We start from the raw sequence: 22,374 nt of genomic DNA on the forward strand, positions 1-22,374 counted from the left end.
GGGACACTGTAAAGTCCATGGAGAATAAGCTGCCCACTGCACTGAGGCTGGGAAACAATGTCACCACCAATAAATCTACGATAATCGAGAATTTCAATAAGCATTTTTCTATGGCTGACCATTCTTTCCACCTGGCTACCCCTACCCCGGCCAACAGCTCTGCACCCCCCCGCAGCAACTTGCCCAAGCCCCCCCCCCAAAAAAAAAATCTGGATAGCTGATGTTCTGAAAGAGCTGCAAAATCTGGACCCCTACAAATCAGCAGGGCTAGACAATCTGGATCATCATCTTTCTAAAATTATCCGCCACAATTGTTGCAACCCCTATTACTAGCCTATTCAACCTCTCTTTCGTATCATCTGAGATCCCTAAAGATTGGAAAGCTGTCGCGGTCATCCCCCTCTTCAATGGGGGAGACACTCTAGACCCAAACTGTTACTGACCTATATCCATCATGCCCTGCCTTTCTAAAGTCTTCGAAAGCCTAAACAATATTCACATTTACATTTACGTCATTTAGCAGACGCTCTTATCCAGAGCGACTTACAAATTGGTGCATTCACCTTAAGATATCCAGTGGAACAACCACTTTACAATATCATAACCGCCATCGATAAAAGACTACTGTGCAGCTGTCTTCATCGACCTGGCCAAGGCTTTCGACTCTGTCAATCACCACATTCAATTTATTTATTTTTTACCCCTTTTTCTCCCCAATTTCGTGGTGTCCAATTGGTAGTAGTTACAGTCGTCTCATCGTTGCAACTCCGGTACGGACTCGGGAGAGGCAAAGGTCGAGAGCCATGCGTCCTCCGAAACACAACCCAACCTAGCCGCACTGCTTCTTGACACAATACACATCCAACCCGGAAGCCAGCCGCACCAGTGTGTCGGAGGGAAACACCTGGTCAGCATGCACTGCACCCGGCCCGCCACAGGAGTCGCTAGTGCGCGATGAGACAAGGATATCCCTGCTAGCCAAACCCTCCCTAACCCGGACGACGCTGGGCCAATTGTGCGACGCCCCATTGGCCTCCCGGTCGCGGCCGGCTGCGACAGAGCCTGGGCGCGAACCCAGAATCTCTGGTGGCACAGCTATATCACCACATTCTTATCGGCAGACTCAACAGCCTTGGTTTCTCAAATGACTGCCTCGCCTGGTTCACCAACTACTTCTCAGATAGAGTTCAGTGTGTCAAATCGGAGGGCCTGTTGTCCAGATCTCTGGCAGTCTCTATGGGGGTGCCACAGGGTTCAATTCTCGGGCCGACTCTTTTCTCTGTATATATGAATGATGTCGCTCTTACTGCTGGTGATTCTCTGATCCACCTCTACGCAGACGACACCGTTCTGTATACTTCTGGCCCTTCTTTGGACACTGTGTTAACAAACCTCCAAACGAGCTTCAATGTCATACAACACTTCTTCCGTGGCCTCAAACTGCTCTTAAATGCTAGTAAAACTAAATGCATGCTATTCAACTGATCGCTGCCCTCACCCGCCCGCATCACTACTCTGGACGGTTCTGACTTAGAATATGTGGACAACTACAAATACCTAGGTGTCTGGTTAGACTGTAAACTCTCCTTCCAGACTCACATTAAGCATCTCCAATCAAAAGTTAAATCTAGAATCAGCTTCCTATTTCGCAACAAAGCCTCCTTCACTCATGCTGCCAAACATACCCTCGTAAAACTGACTATCCTACCGATCCTTGACTTCGGCGATGTCATTACAAAATAGCCTCCAACACTCTACTCAGCAAATTGGATGTAGTCTATCACAGTGCCATCCATTTTGTCACCAAAGCCCCATATACTACCCACCACTGCGACCTGTATCCTCTCGTTGGCTGGCCCTCGCTTCATATTTGTCGCCAAACCCACTGGCTCCAGGTCATCTATAAGTATTTGCTAGGTAAAGCCCCGCCCTATCTCAGCTCACTGGTCACCATATCAGCACCCACCCGTAGCACGCATTCCAGCAGGTATATTTCACTGGTCATCCCCAAGGCCAACACCTCCTTTGGCTGCCTTTCCTCCCAGTTCTCTGCTGCCAATGACTGGAATGAATTGCAAAAATCACTGAAGCTGGAGTCTTATATCTCCCTCACTAACTATAAGCATCAGCTGTCAGAGCAGCTTACCGATCATTGCACCTGTATACAGCCCATCTGTCAATAGCCCACCAAACTACATCATCGCACATTATTTTTTTGGCTCTTTTGCACCCCAGTATTTCTACTTGCACATCATCATCATATGCACATCTATCACTCCAGTGTTAATGCTAAATTGTAATTATTTTGCCACTATGGCATATTTATTGCCTTACCTCCCTAATCTTACTACATTTGCACACACTGTATATATATTTTTTCTACTGTATTATTGACTGTACGTTTGTTTATTCCATGTGTAACTCTGTGTTGTTGTTTTTGTTGCACTGCTTTGTTGTAAATGAGAACTTGTTCTCAACTGGCCTACCTGGTTAAATAAAGGTGAAATAAAAAAATGTAATTGTTGAACGCACCGAGTTGTCTGTTTTAATGACTAGCAAACAGCTCAGACACCCATGCATACCCCACAAGACATGCCACCAGAGGTCTCTTCACAGTCTCCGAGTCCAGAACAGACTATGGGAAATGTACAGTACTACATAGAGCCATGATTACATAGAACTTTATTCCACAAGCAGTCAAATCAGATTAAAAAAAACAGATAAAACTACACCTTATGGAACAGTTTGGATTGTGAAGAGGCGCACATACACATTTGCTAACACACACACTCTACACACATGTACGTATGGATTTTGTATTCTAGATATGTTGTAGTAGTATGTAATGACGTGTTGTGAAGTGTAATGTTTTAACTGTATGTAAATTGTCTTAATATTGCTGGACCCCAGGAGGAGTGGCTGCTGACTTGGCAGGAACTGATGGGGATCCATAACAAAAACAATACAAAATAAAATACTCCTGAGGATGAGCTGGCCAATCAGCGGTCTAGAGGAGGATGAGCTGGCCAATCAGCAGTCTAGAGGATGAGCTGGACAATCAGAGGTCTAGAGGATGATGAGCTGGCCAATCAGCGGACTAGAGGAGGATGAGCTGGCCAATCAGCAGTCTAGAAGATGAGCTGGACAATCAGCGGACTAGAGGAGGATGAGCTGGCCAATCAGCGGCCAATAGGAGGATGAGCTGGCCAATCAGCGGCCAATAGGAGGATGAGCTGGCCAATCAGCGGTTTAGGGGAGGATGAGCTGGCCAATCAGCGGTTTAGGGGAGGATGAGCTGGCCAATCAGCGGTCTAGAGGAGGATGAGCTGGCCAATCAGCAGTCTAGAGGATGAGCTGGACAATCAGCGGTCTAGAGGAGGATGAGCTGGCCAATCAGCGGTCTAGAGGAGGATGAGCTGGCCAATCAGCGGTTTAGGGGAGGATGAGCTGGCCAATCAGTGGTCTAGAGGAGGATGAGCTGGCCAATCAGCAGTCTAGAGGATGAGCTGGACAATCAGAGGTCTAGAGGATGATGAGCTGGCCAATCAGCGGACTAGAGGAGGATGAGCTGGCCAATCAGCAGTCTAGAGGATGAGCTGGACAATCAGCGGACTAGAGGAGGATGAGCTGGCCAATCAGCGGCCAATAGGAGGATGAGCTGGCCAATCAGCGGCCAATAGGAGGATGAGCTGGCCAATCAGCGGTTTAGGGGAGGATGAGCTGGCCAATCAGCGGTTTAGGGGAGGATGAGCTGGCCAATCAGCAGTCTAGAGGATGAGCTGGACAATCAGCGGTCTAGAGGAGGATGAGCTGGCCAATCAGCGGTCTAGAGGAGGATGAGCTGGCCAATCAGCGGTTTAGGGGAGGATGAGCTGGACAATCAGTGGTCTAGAGGAGGATGAGCTGGCCAATCAGCGGCCAATAGGAGGATGAGCTGGCCAATCAGCGGCCAATAGGAGGATGAGCTGGCCAATCAGCGGTTTAGGGGAGGATGAGCTGGCCAATCAGCGGTTTATGTGAGGATGAGCTGGACAATCAGCGGTCTAGAGGAGGATGAGCTGGCCAATCAGTGGTCTAGAGGAGGATGAGCTGGCCAATCAGCGGTCTAGAGGAGGATGAGCTGGCCAATCAGCGGTTTAGGGGAGGATGAGCTGGACAATCAGTGGTCTAGAGGAGGATGAGCTGGCCAATCAGCGGCCAATAGGAGGATGAGCTGGCCAATCAGCGGCCAATAGGAGGATGAGCTGGCCAATCAGCGGTTTAGAGGAGGATGAGCTGGCCAATCAGCGGTTTAGGGGAGGATGAGCTGGACAATCAGCGGTCTAGAGGAGGATGAGCTGGCCAATCAGTGGTCTAGAGGAGGATGAGCTGGCCAATCAGCGGTCAAGAGGAGGATGAGCTGGACAATCAGCGGTCTAGAGGAGGATGAGCTGGACAATAGGAGGATGAGCTGACCAATCAGCGGTCAAGAGGAGGATGAGCTGGCCAATCAGCGGTCTAGAGGAGGATGAGCTGGACAATAGGAGGATGAGCTGGCCAATCAGCTGTCTACCTGCGTGAATATTTTTTATGACCAGTATATAGGGGGAGAGGTACATTGGGTTACGCCCATACCATTCCAACACATAAAAGCTGCTTACCATTTTTTGAAGGAAAACTATTTCACTCATATTGTAATTTAGGTCATATTTCATAGAAATCTGAACACTGGACAATTACTTTAAGAGAGGTATTGTTATGGATTTTGGTTGCGTTGGTATGAGCATTATAAGAAGATGGCAGTTCTTGTTCCTACCTCTTGGTTTTCTTGTTCCTACCTTTAGGTTTTGTTGTTCCAGCCTTGGGCCCTTTTCTTTTCAGAACTGTAGGATAACACTAAAATGTAGTGTGCAAACACAGCAGACTTGAAGTGCTGAAAGTGTTAACTGAATCCTGTTGTCAGTGGTAGCCTGGTGAAGCCAGAATGAATACTCAAATGGTTCATTCACAAATGCTGAGCGCATCATTCAGTCTGGTTTAACCAGGCTATGTCAACGATACAGTGATATAAGATGGCTCCAGGCACGGTGAACAAACAGCCTAATGCCAATGAATGAAGAGGTAATTAGCAGAGCTGCAGAGATTACAGTGCACCACCTGATATCTCTAAAACATCTGCTTTCCTCAAGGCGTTTCCATTGTGTTCACACAGCTAAGACTAGCTAATATTTGAATGTGCAATGGGGGCTTATTTCACAAGATGAGCAATATTTTACTGGTAGTGTTAATGGCAACAACACTGTTTTGTGGTGGATAGTTAATGGGATAGAATATGCAGGTACTCTGGCGTGTGCACACTTTTGTGCTGAGGAAAACCTTGAGGAAAACACGGTGAAACTAGACTTGCACAGTACTGTATATGTTCCATTGCATGGTGGTGGTTTTACCCTTTCCCAACGATCTCCCCAGGCCAATACAGCTCTTGTTAGAGCATGTGGTCTCCATAGCAGCCCATTGGGTTATACAATAAACATTCAGAGTAAATGAATGAACCTGCTAACTTTAATCCAATAGGAATCCCTTTCAAAAGTGGTACACTAGTCATGTCCTGTTTCAACCCTTAAAATGAAAATACTGCACAGTACAGAATGTCCATCATATAGTATTGTGAGTAATCAATCGCATTTCATCATGAAAAGGTGTAAAAGATTTGGGGTGATGTTTCATGGAGTATGTTGGTTTAAAATAGACTCGTATTGGAGTATCTAAACATTCACCTGACCACCATCAGCAGTGTTTTATAAACACTAGGAAGCATCTAAACAGAGTCTGTTTATTGGTCTTTTTCTATGGCTTCATTTACTTTTTAATATATACAGAACCTATGAAGTGTTTGTGTGTAGGCCAGAGAGAGAGAGCGAGAGAGAAATACAGTTGAAGTCAGAAGTTTACATACACCTTAGCCAAACACATTTAAACTGAGTTTTTCACAATTCCTGACATTTAATCCTAGTAAAAATGTCCTGTCTAGGTCAGTCAGGATCACCACTTTATTTTAAGAATGTGAAATGTCAGAATAATAGTAGAGAGAATGATTTATTTCAGCTTTTATTTTTTTCATCACATTCCCAGTGGGTCAGAAGTTTTCATACACTCAATTAGTATTTGGTACCATTGCCTTTAAATTGTTTAACTTGGGTCAAATGTTTCAGGTAGCCTTCCACAAGCTTCCCACAATAAGTTGGGTGAATTTTGGCCCATTCCTCCTGACAGCTGGTGTAACTGAATCAGGTTTGTAGGCCTCCTTGCTCGCACACGCTTTTTCAGTTCTGCGCACAAATGTTCTATAGGTTTGAGGTCAGGGCTTTGTGATGGCCTTTCGAATACCTTGACTTTGTTGTCCTTAAGCCATTTTGCCACAACTTTGGAAGTATGCTTGGGGTCATTTTCCATTTGGAAGACCCATTTGTGAACAAGCTTTAACTTCCTGACTGATGTTTTGAGATGTTGCTTCAATATATCCACATAATTTCCCCCCTCATGATACCATCTATTTTGTGAAGTGCACCAGTCCCTCCTGCAGCAAGGCACCCCCACAACATGATGCTGCCACCCCTGTGCTTCACGGTTGGGATGGTGTTCTTTGGCTTGCACAGCTTGCACAGCTCCCCCTTTTTCCTACAAACATATTGATGGTCATTATGGCCAAACAGTTCTATTTTTGTTTCATCAGACCAGAGGATATTTCTCCAAAAAGTACAATCTTTGTTCCCATGTGCAGTTGCAAACCGTAGTCTGGCTTTTTTTATGGCGGTTTTGGAGCAGTGGCTTCTTCCTTGCTGAGCGGCCTTTCAGGTTATGACGATATATGACTCGTTTTATTGTGGATATAGATACTTCTGTACCTGTTTCCTCCAGCATCTTCACAAGGTCCTTTGCTGTTGTTCTGGGATTGATTTGCACTTTTCACACCAAAGTATGTTCATCCCTAGGAGACAGAACACATCTCCTTCCTGAGCGGTATGACGGCTGCGTGGTCCCATGGTGTTTATACTTGCGTACTATTATTTGCACAGATGAACGTGGTACCTTCAGGCGTTTGGAAATTGCTCCTAAGGATGAACCAGACTACTGTTTATTTTCTGAGGTCTTGGCTGATTTCTTTTGATTTTCCCATGATGTCAAGCAAAGAGGCACTGAGTTTGAAGGTAGGCCTTGAAATACATCCACAGGTACACCTCCAATTGACTCAAATGATGTCAATTAGCCTATCTGAAGCTTCTAAAGCCATGACATAATTTTCTGGATTTTTCCAAGCTGTTTAAAGGCACAGTCAACTTAGTGTATATAAACTTCTGACCCACTGGAATTGTGATACAGTGAATAATAAGTGAAATAATCTGTCTGTAAACAATTGTTGGAAAAATGACTTGTGTCATGCACAAAGTAGATGTCCTAACCGACTTGCCAAACTATAGTTTGTTAACAAGAAATTTGTGGAGTGGTTGAAAAACGAGTTTTAATGACTCCAACCTAAGTGTATGTAAACGTCCGACTTCAACTGTATGTACTATATGATGGACATTCTGTACTGTGCAGCATTTTCCTTTTAAGGGTTGAAACAGGACATGACTAGTGTACCACTTTTGAAAGGGATTCCTATTGGATTAAAGGCCTCTTTAATCGTTAATATCTAATGAGTTGGGTGGGGATATTGTACACCATATAATGATTTAATTAAGAAATGTTTGGCTTGTCTCAGTGTATTTCTCTTGACCCCATTTGAGTAGTAGTTGGCAACCTGTTTTTCAATAGAACACTGCCACCTTGTGGTTAAAGTACAGTCTCTGTCTCGTGCAGAATCTTGACTTTGGTACTCAGCTGAGGTTTCTTGTCTCCATGCATTAATTCACCAATCACCATGAACCTGCCAATGGAGTATTTCCTAGAGTGGTGTAGTCTTCTTTAGCCAACAGGAGGGTTAGGGTAGGCCTGTAACGACTTACGATCCCCCCCAAATGGGTTAACCCTTAATAAGGTCTACGGGCTAGGAGACCCGTGTTTGAGACTGGCAATGGGCGTTACACTGTCGCCGTTCGCAACGATCGCTACGTTGGTGGCAGGTGTGGGATGGTGCCTTGGGGGCCATCGGAGAGGAGTGCACACGCGAGGTACTTGGTATAGTGAATCGCGAAGTACTTGGTATAGTGCAGCGTGGGGACACGCTCTCCCGACCGGAGGGGATGGTGTAATGAGCCTTGCCTAAGTAGGCATTTTATGACCCCACGTCTTTAGCTGGGAGACAAGGGTTCTACACACGCAAGGGACATTCTTCTCACTGAATATTACATGTTTATCTTCATGAATAGGCCATATGATTAATACTGTTAATATGCCCGTTATTACATGACATTGTTATAACCGTTTAATAGTCTATACTTGAATAATATCGGTGCATATTGAAGGATGATTGCTCCATCTGTTTAGGGCTATTTCTATTCTCACGGTACATAAAGAATTTTCTACCAGGGTACATTACATGACGTTGGTCTTTACGCCGTCAAGGGGAGTGTTGCGCTGCTGGAGACATCATAGCGCAGGCGTAGACTCGGGGGTATGCTTACTGTACATGGCCATTGATGCCGCTGGATAAACTAAATCAGCTATGTAAATAATAGTGACTGGGGCGGTGGAGCTAACATGCCGAATTATATCACAGCTTAACATGACAAAATAATACATGTCATCTGGGTTTACTTTATCCGGTTGACAAAACCACCGCAGCCGTCCTTTTATGCACGTCTCGGAATTTGGCTTTGACAGCTCGTCCGATGATTTTCTTCATTTGACGCACGAGTAAAATCAGACGACGGGCGGTTTTTCCTAATAACCCATTTGGGAAAAACGGGTCATTATGACCTTAGTATCCTCCTCTAAAATAAAACCATTGGATTGCCTTTACGCAACAGCGTTCTGCTTGCATTTCTTGCTGTGGATTTTATGCGCCGCGTCCGGAGAAGAGCTTCATCAGTTCAGCGTTGAGGTAAGATACATGGCCTACTATTGCTTCGCGGTGGCTCATAATAAATGACAATGCACTCTCCTGTGCTCGAGTGGCAGAACATTGTGTGTGGACGAGGGTTGCTGTTTTTTTTATCTGGCTACATTATCACATAAACATGACCAGATGACATAGCAACATTGTATTTGATGCATGTTTCAAGATGCATGGAACGTCGAAATTATTATCCGTTCTATCATTTTTTACAAGTCAGACGAACAACATCCTATGCTTTTTCCTTTACTTTGGACAGCGGGTGAGAGGGAGGATGGGCGACCATGAACGAGATGGTCCAGCGCCCATCCTCTCATTCGATCTCACTGCAATATTTGTTATCATAATACAGTGCCTTGCGTGTTCAGACCCCTTGGATTTCTTCACATTTTACACTGGGATAAAAATGCATTCATTTGTCATATTTTGTCAACATACTACACAAAATACTCTGTAGTGTCAAAGTGGGAGATTTGTTATTTATTTTTTTACCATAAATAAAACATTCTGAACCAAAATACAGTCGTTATATATATATATTCAGCCCCTTTGTTTAGGTAAGCCTAAATTATTTCAAGAGTAAAATGTGGCTTAACAAATCACATAAGTTACGTGGACTAACCCTTCCTGTCCCCCACACATACCACAACTGTAAAGTCATTCATTCAAGTATTACATTTCAAGCACAGATTGACATTTTCAAGCAAGGTGATGGCTGCATCATGGTACAGGTATGGTTAATATCTGCAAATACTGGTGAGTTTAAGGATAAAAAGTAATGGGATGGAGCTAAACACAGGCAAAATCCAAGAGGAAAACCTGCTTCATTCTGCTTTACACCAGAGACTGGGAAAGGAATTCACCTTTCCGCAGGACAATAGCCTACAACACAAGGCCAAATCTACACTGAAGTTGCTTACCAAGAAGACAGTGAATGTTCCTGAGTTTGGACTTAAATCGGTTTGAAAATCTATGTCAAGACTTGAAAATTGCTGTCTAGCCATGATCCCCAAACTCTTGACAGAGCTTGAATATTATTTTTAAAGAATAATGGGCAAATATGGTACAATCCATGTGTGCAAAACTCTTGTAGACTTACCAGTGGTTTAGTGGTGCCTGGAGAAGTAGGTATACTTGTGTTATTATACTTGTATATAATTGTGGGAGTGGGCATACTCTAATTTTGACAAACATTTCCCAAACGGCCCCTGTGGCGAGGGAAAGGCGCCCTGTTTGAAAAATTCTATGACAAACAGTGACATAGGCTATGCTCCTAAAATTATAAATCCCATGTTGGTCTTTCACAGTCAGGCCAACCCAAGCTGTACTGTAAAAGTAGGCTAATAGTAGGCCAAATATCAGGATAAGGTAAGAACCAGATGAAGACCATGTCGAAGTAAATGTTAATTACAGCAACAGAGGCAAAGGTACAGGACGGCAGGCAGGGTCAGGTCAGGCAGAGGTCGGAAATCCAGATGGGGCAAAGGTACAGGACAGCAGGCAGGCTCAGGGGCAGGCAGAGTGGTCAGGGGGGGCGGGTTCAAAGTCAAGACAGGCAAGGGTCAAAAACCAGGAGGGCGAGAAAAAGAGAGGCTGGGAAAAGACAGGAGCTGATAGGACAAATGCTGGTAAGCTTGACAAACAAAACGAACTGGCAACAGACAAACAGAGAGCACAGGTATAACAACACAGGGGATAATGGTGAAGATGGGTGACACCTGGAGGGGGGTGGAGACAATCACAAAGACAGGTGAAACAGATCAGGGTGTGACAGCCTACTATTGAAATAGATCAATTAGGATGTCAACTGATTCAGAAATTCACAGGTTTCAGATGTTTTACATTTTTTCCCAGGTTTTTATACTCAAAGTACATTTTGTTTTACATTGAACATCTAATTTTGTTGTATTTCTAAGTCCACAACAATGCTTAAACCACATCAGGAGACCACTTTTTAGGTCTGGGAATAATAAGACCTAAAGAGTGGTCTCCCTTTTAATTAAACTGTTCAGGCACCTAGCACTGTTGTTTGGTTCTTTCTATAGCGCACATGAGATGGAGTTTGCAAAACAAATGGCCACTGGATTGATGCAAATAATCACGATATCTTTCTGCCAGGTAGGCATAGGCTACTTTGTAGCTAGTTAACATTTAATTGAGAAGGTTTTTGGGAAAGACTTTCCATCTACCAGAAGATGGTTAGGCCTATCATTAGCATCGCTATATTTTTCCTTTTACTTCATGTCTTACCTTGCTTCAAAGTAGCCTATAGACAAAATTCCACCATAGAAAGGTGGAAGCAATTATTTAGTAAAGACTTAAATCAACTTTTCATTGTCTAGCAGCAAAAGGCATTATCCTAGTCATATTAGCAACCCATGATCGTTGCAGCATCTTTAGATCTCCTGTCTTTCTAAATTTCTAATGGATATTTCAATCTGTCCATGAAACCGCTAGCATGTGTGTTGCGCATTTTAAAACGTTTTTTCCCCGCAAATTGTATTTTGGAACATTTGCGCATAGGCCTACTGCCGTGTGCAGACTGCTGCACTTAAAATGTGAAGAAATAATAGTTTATCAAAATTTTCAAGCTAAACATTCTGATCTGTTACATCAGCCTTATTAATTGATATGTCTTATATCTCCACTATACTACTTTGATACGCATCGTGGGGATTAATAAGTGAGTATACGCAATGCCCACAAAAAAAGTGGCTATATGGCTTATACCTGCATATACCCTCTGCTACACCACTGAGACTTACCCAAGAAGACTCTAATCTGTAATTGATGCCAAAGGTGTTTCTAACATGTATTGCCTCAAAACTTATGCAACGATTATATTTTAGTTATTACATTTTTGTAATGTTATTTTGTGTAGATTGTTGAGAAAAAAATGACAATTAAATCAATTTGAATCCCACTATGTAACATAATAAAATATGAAGAAATCCAAGGGGTCTGAATACTTTTGCAAGGGACTACTATGCTATAAACTATTATTCTTTGTCAAGGGAAATTTGGTGGATTTATGCTTGTGCAGATTAAGATGTGATCCAAGTTGCGTAATGGGATAGGGTTGAATATCTTGTACCATATTAATTGCTGCTGTCATATTCTCTGTATAGGCCTAGTCTACCATAGGCTATTCTCTCTCATCCCATCCCAAGTCAAATGGCACAATCAAATTCCTTATTCAGTCCTGGGAACAGAACCTGGGCCTTAGCTATACACAGACAAAGCAAACAACCAACCAACCAACCATTGGCTACATATGATTAAGGGATGGTGGAAAGATGGACAAACAACAACAAGGCGTTTGGCTCAATGAGGAGCGGAGAGGGAGAGATAGAGATACAGGGATTGAGGGAGGGAGGGAGGGAGAGATATATGGAGGATTAGCGGGAGCATCTCATAGGATGTGTAATGATGGTGATGGCGAGGCAACAGCAGCTGGTTGGTGTGTGGACAGCTGTGGTGGAGCGTGGCCGCCTGCCTAGCTGCCTCGTGGCTCTCGGATCCCATCAACGGGGATAGGATCTACCAATGACCCCTGGTCGACACTCAATCTCTACTGAATGAAGGAGTGTCAGTGTCACTGTGTGGGCGGCAGCTTTGAGCTGTGTTGGTTATAGGCAGAAACACTGAGTGAATGTTACTGGAAAGGATGTGGGTAACTGGGCATAGCCATATGGGTTACAATGTTCATCCTTGAATACTGGACTTTTGTCCATCCTAATATGCAGAAAATATGAACCTGAACTAGGCCCTTTCTCTGTCAGTGTCACTGTGTGTGGGTGGCAGCTTTGAGCGATGGTGGTTATAGAAAACAAGTGTTACTGTAACTCTGGATACTGTTGGATGTGGCTAACAATGTTCAGGTTGGAACAGAGGTACTTCTATCCAAGGAGTTCTCCATCAATTATGAACCTGAACTGTAGAGATTCTCTGTATGATAGGCTACTGAACAGCTTCTACCCCCAAGCCATAAGACTGTTGAACAGTTAATCAAATAGACAGCCGGACTATATACATTAACCCGCTTTAGAAAAACTTCTCTCTTGCACTGGCTCTATGCACACTCACTAGACTCTACCCCCACACACATACCACACTGACACCCGCACACACACGCATATTAACGCCACACACACACACACAAAACACACACATGCATATTAACGCTACACACACACACAAAACACACACATGCATATTAACGCCACACACACACACACAAAACACACACATGCATATTAACGCCACACACACACAAAACACACACATGCATATTAACGCCACACACACACACATACATTCACATTCACAGACGCTGCTACATGTACATACTACCTCAATTACCTCCAATGTTTTGTACCCCTGCACATTGACTCGGTACCGCTCTTCCGTTTATTAAATATTTTATGGTGTTACTATTTCCTTTTTACATTTTAAATTTTTTTTTTTTACTTTTTAATTCTGCATTGTTGGGAAAGGGCTCGTAAGTAAGCATTTCACAGTAAAGTCTACACCTGTTGTATTCGGCGCATGTGACAAATAAAAATGTATTTCATGCAGAGATCAGTTTGACTCATAGTAGAGACTTTATGAACAAGGACCTTTCCTCCTATCATTTCTCTCGGTTACGATTACCAAAATGTAGCTTTGTTATAACTCATGTAATAACGATGTAATAGCAGCATTTGTCAGCTTTCTTTCAGATATGAATAAGGACAGTAATGCATGAATCTCTCCCTCTCTCCTCCCTCCCTTTCTCCTGTAGGGATGGCTACAGAAGTATGGCTACCTTCCCCACACAGACCCCAGAATGGCTGTCCTGCGCTCAGCCCAGACCATGCAACAAGCCATCGCAGCCATGCAGCGCATCTACGGCCTCAATGTTACAGGGACACTGGATGAGAGGACCACAGAGTAAGTAGACACACATACACAAACACACGGACACACACACACACACCAAATCAAATTTTATTGGTCACATACACATGGTTAGCAGATGTTAATGCGAGTGTAGTAAAATACTTCTGCTTCTAGTTCCGACAGTGCAGTAATATCTAACAAGTAATCTAACAATTCCCCAACAACTACCTAATACACACAAATCTAAAGGGGTGAATGAGAATATGTACATATAAGTATATGGATGAGCGATTTCCGAGCGGCATAGGCAAGGTGCAGTAGATAGTATAAAATACAGTATATACATGTGATATGAGTAATGTAAGATATGTAAACATTATTAAAGTGGCATTATTTAAAGTGGCATTCTTTAAAATGACTAATGATCCATTTATTAAAGTGCTCAGGGATTGGGTCTCAATGTAGGCAGCAGCCTCTCTGAGTTAGTGATTTCTGTTTGCAGTCTGATGGCCTTGAGATAGAAGCTGTTTTTCTATCTCGGTCCCAGCTTTGATGCACCTGTACTGATCTCGCCTTCTGGATGATAGCGGTGTGAACAGGCAGTGGCTTGGGTGGTTATTGTCCTTGATGATCTTTTTGGCCTTCCTGTGACATCAGTGCTGTAGGTGTCATGGAGGGCAGGTAGTTTGCTCCCAGTGTTGCATTGTGCAGACCGCACCACCCTCTGGAGAGCCTTGCGGTTGTGGGCGCTGCAGTTGCCGTACCAGGCTGTGATACAGCTCGACAGAATGCTCTCGATTGTGCATCTGTAAATGATTGTCAGGGTTTTGGGTGACAAGCCAAATTTCTTCAGCCTCCTGAGGTTGAAGAGGCGCTGTTGCGCCTTCTTCACCACACTGTCTGTGTGGGTGGACCATTTCAGTTTGTTTGTGATGTGTACACCCAGGAACTTAAAACTTTCCACCTTCTCCACTGCTGTCTCTTCGATGTGGATCGGGGGGTGCTCCCTCTGCTGTTTCCTGAAGTCCATGATCATCTCCTTTGTTTTGTTGACGTTGAGTGAGAGGTTGTTTTCCTGACATCACACTCCGAGTGCCCTCACCTCCTCCCTATAGGCTGTCTTGTCGTTCTTGGTAATCAAGCCTACTACTGTTGTGTCGTCTGCAAACTTGATGATTGAGTTGGAGGCGTGCATGGCCACGCAGTCGTGGGTGAACAGGGAGTACAGGAGAGGGCTGAGAGCGCACACCTTTGTGGGGCCTCAGTGTTGAGGGTCAGTGAATGTGGCGATGTTGTTTCCTACCTTCACCACCTGGGGGCGGCCCGTCAGAAAGTCCAGGACACAGTTGCACAGGGCGGGGTTGAGACCCAGGGCCAACAAGTTGATGAGCTTGGAGGGTACTATGGGTTTGAATGCTGAGCTGTAGACAATGAACAGCATTCTTACATAGGTATTATTTTTGTCCAGATGGGATAGGGCAGTGTGCAGTTTGATGGCGATTGCATCATCTTTGGACCTGTTGGGGCGGTAAGCAAACTGAAGTGGGTCTAAGGTGGCGGTGATATGATCCTTGACTAGCCTCTCAAAGCACTTCATGATGACAGAAGTGCTATGGGGCGGTAGTCATTTAGTTCAGTTATCTTTGCCTTCTTGGGTACAGGAACAATGGTAGCCATCTTGAAGCATGTGGGGACAACAGACTGGGATAGGGAGCGATTGAATATGTCCGTAAAACACGCTGGTCTGTGCATGCTCTGAGGACGTGGCTAGGGATGCCATCCGGGCCAGCAGCCTTACAAGGGTTAACAAGTTTAAATGTTTTACTCACGTCAGCCACGGAGAAGGAGAGGGGGGGACACAGTCTTTATTAGTGAGTCACCACAGTGGCCCTGTATTAGCCTCAAAGCGGGAAAATAAGGTGTTTTAGTTTGTCTGGAAGCGTGACGTCGACGTCCGTGACGTGGCTGTTTTTGTTTTTGTAGTCTGTGATTTCCTGTAGACCCTGCCACATACGTCTCGATATTGAGCCGTTGAATTGTGACTCCACCTTGTCCCTGTTCCGGCATTTCGCTTGTTTGATTGCCTTGTGGAGGGAATAACTACACTGTTTAAATTCAGCCATATTTCCAGACCTCTTTCCATGGTTAAATGCGGTGGATCGCGGTTTCAGTTTTGCGCTAATGCTGCCATCCATCCACGGTTTCTGGTTAGGGAAGGTTTTAATAGTCACAGTGGGTACAACATCTCCTATGCCCTTCTTAATAAACGCACTTACCGAGTCAGCGTATATGTTGTTCTGAGGCTGACCGGAACATATTCCAGTCTGCGTGATCAAAACAAATCTTAAAGTGCGGCTTTCGATTGGTCAGACCAGCGTTGAATGGTTCTCGTCACTGGTACATCCTCTTTGAGTTTCTGCCAATAAGACGGAACGAGCAAGATGGCGTCGTGGTCGGATTTGCCGAAGGGAGGGCGGGGGAGGGCTTTGTATGCATCGCGGAAGTTAGAGTAGCAGTGATCAAGAGTATTAGCCCTGCAAGTCGTGCAATCAATATGCTGAAAGCATTTAGGTAGCCTTGTTCTCAAATTTGCTTTGTTAAAATCCCAAGCTACAATAAATGCAGCCTCCGGATATATGGTTTCCAGTTTACATAGAGTCCAGTGAAGTTCCTTGAGGGCCGTCTTGGTGTTCGTTCGAGGGGGAATGTACACAGCTGTGACTATAACTGACGAGAATTCTCTTGGTAGGTAAAATAGCCAGCGTTTGATTGTAAGGAATTCTAGGTCGGGTGAGTAGAACGACTTGGGTTCCTGTATGTTGTTATGATTACACCATGAGTCATTAATCATAAAGCATACACCCCCGCCCTTCCTCTTCACAGAGAGGTGTTAATCTCTGTCGGCGCGATGCATGGAGAAGCTCAGTGGCTGAACCGATTCCGACAACATATCCCGAGAGAGCCATGTTTCTGTGAAACAGAGAATGTTGCAATCTCTGATGTCTCTCTGGAAGGCAACCCTTTGCTCGAATTTTGTCTAACTTGTTGTCAAGAGACTGGACATTGGTGAGTAGTATCCTCGGGAGCGGTGAGCAATGTGCACGTCTACAGAGCCTGACCAGAAGGCCGCTCCGTCTGCCCCTTCTGTGGCGCCGTTGTTTTGGGCTGCCTACTGGGATCAGATCCATTGTCCTGGGAGTTGGTCCGAACAGAGGATCCACTTTGGGAAAGTCATATTCCTTGTCGTAATGTTGGTAAGTTGACGTTGCTCTTATATCCAATAGTTCTTCCCGGCTGTATGTAATAAGACTTAAGATTTCCTGGGGTAACAATGTAAGAAATAATTAATAAAAAAATATTGCATAATTTCCTAAGAACGCGAAGAGAGGCGACTATCTCTGTCGGCGCCATTGGGTTACTGAGTTACACGGACACATTCACATATAAACACATCTACAATACACTCACATTGAGGACCATTGAGTCATCTAAATCACAATAAACCATTTTTCATTACTTAAAAACAGAATGGGACTTAATATATCAGTGAAAATAGCAGTGGTGTAAATTACTTAAGTAAAAATACTATACTTTACTATTTATCTTTTTGACAACTTTTACTTCAGTACATTCCTAAAGAAAATATTGTACTTTTTACTCCATACATTTTCGCTGACACTCAAAAGTACTCATTACATTTTGAATGCAATTCACACACTTATCAAGAGAACATCCCTGGTCATATCTACTGCCTCTGATCTGGCGGACTCACTAAACACAAATGCTTCGTATGTAAATTATGTCTGAATGTTGGAGTGTACCCCTAGCTATCCATAAATAAAATAAAAACATGAAAATTGTGCCATCAGGTTTGCTTAATATAAGGAATTTTAAATGATTTATACTTTTACAGTATCAAACCTTCTGGTTAAATAAAGGTTAAATAAAAAAAAGTACACTTTTTTTACTAATTACATTTACTTTTGTTACTTAAGTATATTTAAAACCCAAATACTTTTTCTTAAGAAGTATTTTATTAGGTGACTTCCACTTTTACTTGAATCATTTTATATTAAGGTATCTTTACTTTTACTCAAGTATGACAATTGGGTACTTTTTACACCACTGGAAAATAGGAACACAAAAAAAGTAATTATCACCAATGATAAATATCTGTAGCCTACACTGATTAACCCGAATTAGCTCCAACACCGCTGTCGGAACTAGAAGCACAAGCATTTCACTACACTTACATCAACATCTGCTAATCATGTGTATGTGACAAATAACATTTGTTTTGATTTGACCCCTAACCAGCAGCCCAGTGCCAAGTGAGATAACACTTTTCATTCTTCCCCTTCTTGCTTAATTGATGAAGTGATATCACACTAAGGTGAGGCTCTATATTTTACATATTATGTGTAAGCACAGTATTCCATATGTGTTGCATGGGTTTGAATGGAAATAGATCAGTCATTGAAGCTCTAGCCTGGCCAACATTCAGTCTCACCACTTTTTCTCAGAATGGAAAGAACCATTTAATTCAACTAGATGTCACATTTTTATGCTAATACATTCCCTTTTGTGGAGTACTATAATATGAAAGGGTTTATTTTCAAAACGTGATAAATGAAAAAAATGCACATTTGCATTTTTTCCATCTGAATTGAATGCTTATGGTTCCCTTTCTATGTGGATTAATTATGGTTGTTTTCATACTTTTAAAACATTTACTTTAGGTGTGCTTTAGAATTAGGTTTTTGCAAAATAAGATATCCGACACACTTGTTTCATACCAGAGCCATGTGTTTAGAGAGATGGGACATGAGGTTTCTTCAGTAGGATACATTGACATGACACTACAACATTCAATGGCAGCTATGTTAGCTCCCTTGAACAGAATTAGCATTATGATGCATTTACATGATACTTCAAAATTATATGGCAGCCATGTTAGAAACCCATTAACATTACATGGGGAATATAAAAAAAAGGCTATGTAACTGAATATCTAGAATTAGAACAATATTTAAAAAATGCTTCTATCTTTATCGGCTGTCCAGGTTTGTCGTCGCTGGTGCAAAAGTCAGTCATTTAGCGAATCATGTACATTATATTTGTCTGTTCAGTTGTAAACCCTCTTAAGGATTGTACGCTTTTTCAAAATGTTCACCTAAAATGACATACCCAAATCTAACTGCCTGTAGCTCAGGACCTGAAGCAAGGATATGTATATTCTGGATACCATTTGAAAGGAAACACTTTGAAGTTTGTGGAAATGTGAAATGAATGTAGGAGAATATAACACATTACATCTGGTAAAAATATAATACAAAGAAAAAAACATGCGTCCCCCCCATCATCTTTGAAATGCAAAGAGAAAGGCCATAATGTACTATTCCAGGTTAGGTGCAATTTAGATTTTGGCCACTAGATGACAACATTGTATGTGCAAAGTTTTAGACTGATTCAATGAACCATTGCATTTCTATTCAAAATGTTGTCTCAAGACTGCCCAAATGTGCCTAATTGGTATATTAATACATTCTCAAGTTCATAACCGTGCACTCTCCTCAAACAATTGCATGGTATTCTTTCACTGAAATAGCTACTGTAAATTGGACAGTGCAGTTAGCTTAAATTCTTGTTAACCTTTCTGCCTATACCAGATATGTCTATGACCTGGGAAATGTTCTTGTTACTTACAACCTCATGCTAATCACATTAGCCTACGTTAGCTCATCCGTCTCATGGGGGGGACACCGATCCCATAGGTTTAGGTTTCCCTAAATATTTTTGCCACACTAAGGAATATATTCAGAACCTTATCTTATTCATTTAGGCTAACCCGTGGCTTAGTCAGCCAGATGCGGTCATAGACCGCTGTCACTCTCAGCTGTTCCCGTGCTACCTAGCGTTACGTTATCTTTGAGCTCTTGAGTGTCGTGGACTTTTTTGTTATGGATCCCTTTGACAGTTTGAAGCCTGTGATATCTATTCCTGTTGGCCCATAGAAACTTTCTAAACAAAAGGCGAGCCAAGATCCACTAATGGGAAACAATCATAGGCTACTGTCTGCAAACATACAGAGGCTGCAAACAGCGGGCTGTATCACTCCGACAATAAGAATCAACCCATCTTTCACCGGCAAATGAATTGCAACAGACTTTCAATGTCTTTATTATTCCTTAAATCCTTCCCTAAAGTGTATATAATCAAACTGAAAAAGCTTCCCTTTATTTATCCTAATCGGAAAACCTGTAAAACCCCATACAATTGGGGTAAGTTGCTTAAATATCCAAAAAGAAAAACACACATTGTATAGACTGTTCACCCTCTGGATACAATGAACAGGCGATGTGATATTTGCACAGTATAGTTGAAACAAATTGAGTATTTTTATATTTATTTATGTATCGATACTGTCTAAAACCCAATCAGGATAATTTTTATGTTGGAGTTCTGTTGTTTGGGGTGGGTTTATAGCATTTACCACAAAACATGATTATTTGTCTCTCTAAAATAAAATTACCTTGCAATATATTTCAAACAAAATCATGTGTCTTTTCACTGCCCAGGTTATGGTAAGATGAAACATGATCTCTATCTCAAAATATGTCTGAAAATGCATAAATCGTGTTTTGGAATGAAACTCTTCATATGTTTTTGTTTGGCACTCACAAATGTAATATATATACACCAGAGTTCCCCAAATGGCGGCCCACAGGTGATTTTATTTGCCCCCAAAGTTTTGAGGCCAAAATAAATAAAATAGGTAATTTTTTATATTTGTTGGACAATAAAAACCCCAGCAAACCAGCTCCAGGGCATTTACATTTTGTAAATCTGTTCCAAAGTATTCCCATGCATAATAGAGAGATTACCTCGACTAACCGGTGCCCCCGCACATTGACTCTGTATCGGTACCCCCCTGTATTTTAGTCTCCCTATTGTTATTTTACTGCTGCTCTTTAATTACTTGTTACTTTTATTTCTTATTCATATATATATACACTGCTCAAAAAAATTAAGGGAACACTTAAACAACACAATGTAACTCCAAGTCAATCACACTTCTGTGAAATCAAACTGTCCACTTAGGAAGCAACACTGATTGACAATAAATTGCACATGCTGTTGTGCAAATGGAATAGACAACAGGTGGAAATTATAGGCAATTAGCAAGACACCCCCAATAAAGGAGTGGTTCTGCAGGTGGGGACCACAGACCACTTCTCAGTTCCTATGCTTCCTGGCTGATGTTTTGGTCTCTTTTGAATGCTGGCGGTGCTTTCACTCTAGTGGTAGCATGAGACGGAGTATACAACCCACACAAGTGGCTCAGGTAGTGCAGCTCATCCAGGATGGCACATCAATGCGAGCTGTGGCAAGAAGGTTTGTTGTGTCTGTCAGCGTAGTGTCCAGAGCATGGAGGCGCTACCAGGAGACAGGCCAGTACATCAGGAGACGTGGAGGAGGCCGTAGGAGGGCAACAACCCAGCAGCAGGACCGCTACCTCCGCCTTTGTGCAAGGGGGAGCAGGAGAAGCACTGCCAGAGCCCTGCAAAATGACCTCCAGCAGGCCACAAATGTGCATGTGTCTGCTCAAATGGTCAGAAACAGACTCCATGAGGGTGGTATGAGGGCCCGACGTCCACAGGTGGGGGTTGTGCTTACAGCCCAACACCGTGCAGGACGTTTGGCATTTGCCAGAGAACACCAAGATTGGCAAATTCGCCACTGGCGCCCTGTGCTCTTCACAGATGAAAGCAGGTTCACACTGAGCACGTGACAGACGTGACAGAGTCTGGAGATGCTGTGGAGAACGTTCTGCTGCCTGCAACATCCTCCAGCATGACCGGTTTGGTGGTGGGTCAGTCATGGTGTGGGGTGGCATTTCTTTGGGGGGCCGCACAGCCCTCCATGTGCTCGCCAGAGGTTGCCTGACTGCCATTAGGTACCGAGATGAGATCCTCAGACCCCTTGTGAGACCATATACTGGTGTGGTTGGCCCTGGGTTCCTCCTAATGCAAGACAATGCTAGACCTCATGTGGCTGGAGTGTGTCAGCAGTTCCTGCAAGAGGAAGGCATTGATGCTATGGACTGGCCCGCCCATTCCCCAGACCTGAATCCAATTGAGCACATCTGGGACATCATGTCTCGCTCCATCCACCAACGCCACGTTGCACCACAGACTGTCCAGGAGTTGACGGATGCTTTAGTCCAGGTCTGGGAGGAGATCCCTCAGGAGACCATCCGCCACCTCATCAGGAGCATGCCCAGGCGTTGTAGGGAGGTCATACAGGCACGTGGAGGCCACACACACTACTGAGCCTCATTTTGACTTGTTTTAAGGACATTACATCAAAGTTGGATCAGCCTGTAGTGTGGTTTTCCACTTTAATTTTGAGTGTGACTCCAAATCCAGACCTCCATGGGTTGATAAATTGTATTTCCA

General features: G+C 43.3%; 1 protein-coding gene across 2 annotated transcripts in view; it reads left to right on the forward strand.

The window, feature by feature from the left end:
* The first annotated feature begins 8,574 nt into the window (after positions 1-8,574).
* Positions 8,575-22,374, forward strand: part of mmp16b (matrix metallopeptidase 16b (membrane-inserted)) — a 36,934-nt gene continuing 23,134 nt past the window's right edge. For both annotated transcript variants that reach the window (XM_082960931.1, XM_014140534.3), the window contains exons 1-2: positions 8,575-9,022; positions 13,818-13,966. In XM_082960931.1, coding sequence (XP_082817057.1) covers positions 8,894-9,022; positions 13,818-13,966 — 278 coding nt within the window. In that variant the 5' untranslated portion in view covers positions 8,575-8,893. The remainder of the gene's footprint in view (positions 9,023-13,817; positions 13,967-22,374) is intronic.

This window comes from Salmo salar, chromosome 14 (genome assembly GCF_965601325.2).
Source record: "Salmo salar chromosome 14, fSalSal1, whole genome shotgun sequence".
Classification (NCBI taxonomy): Eukaryota; Metazoa; Chordata; class Actinopteri; order Salmoniformes; family Salmonidae; genus Salmo; species Salmo salar.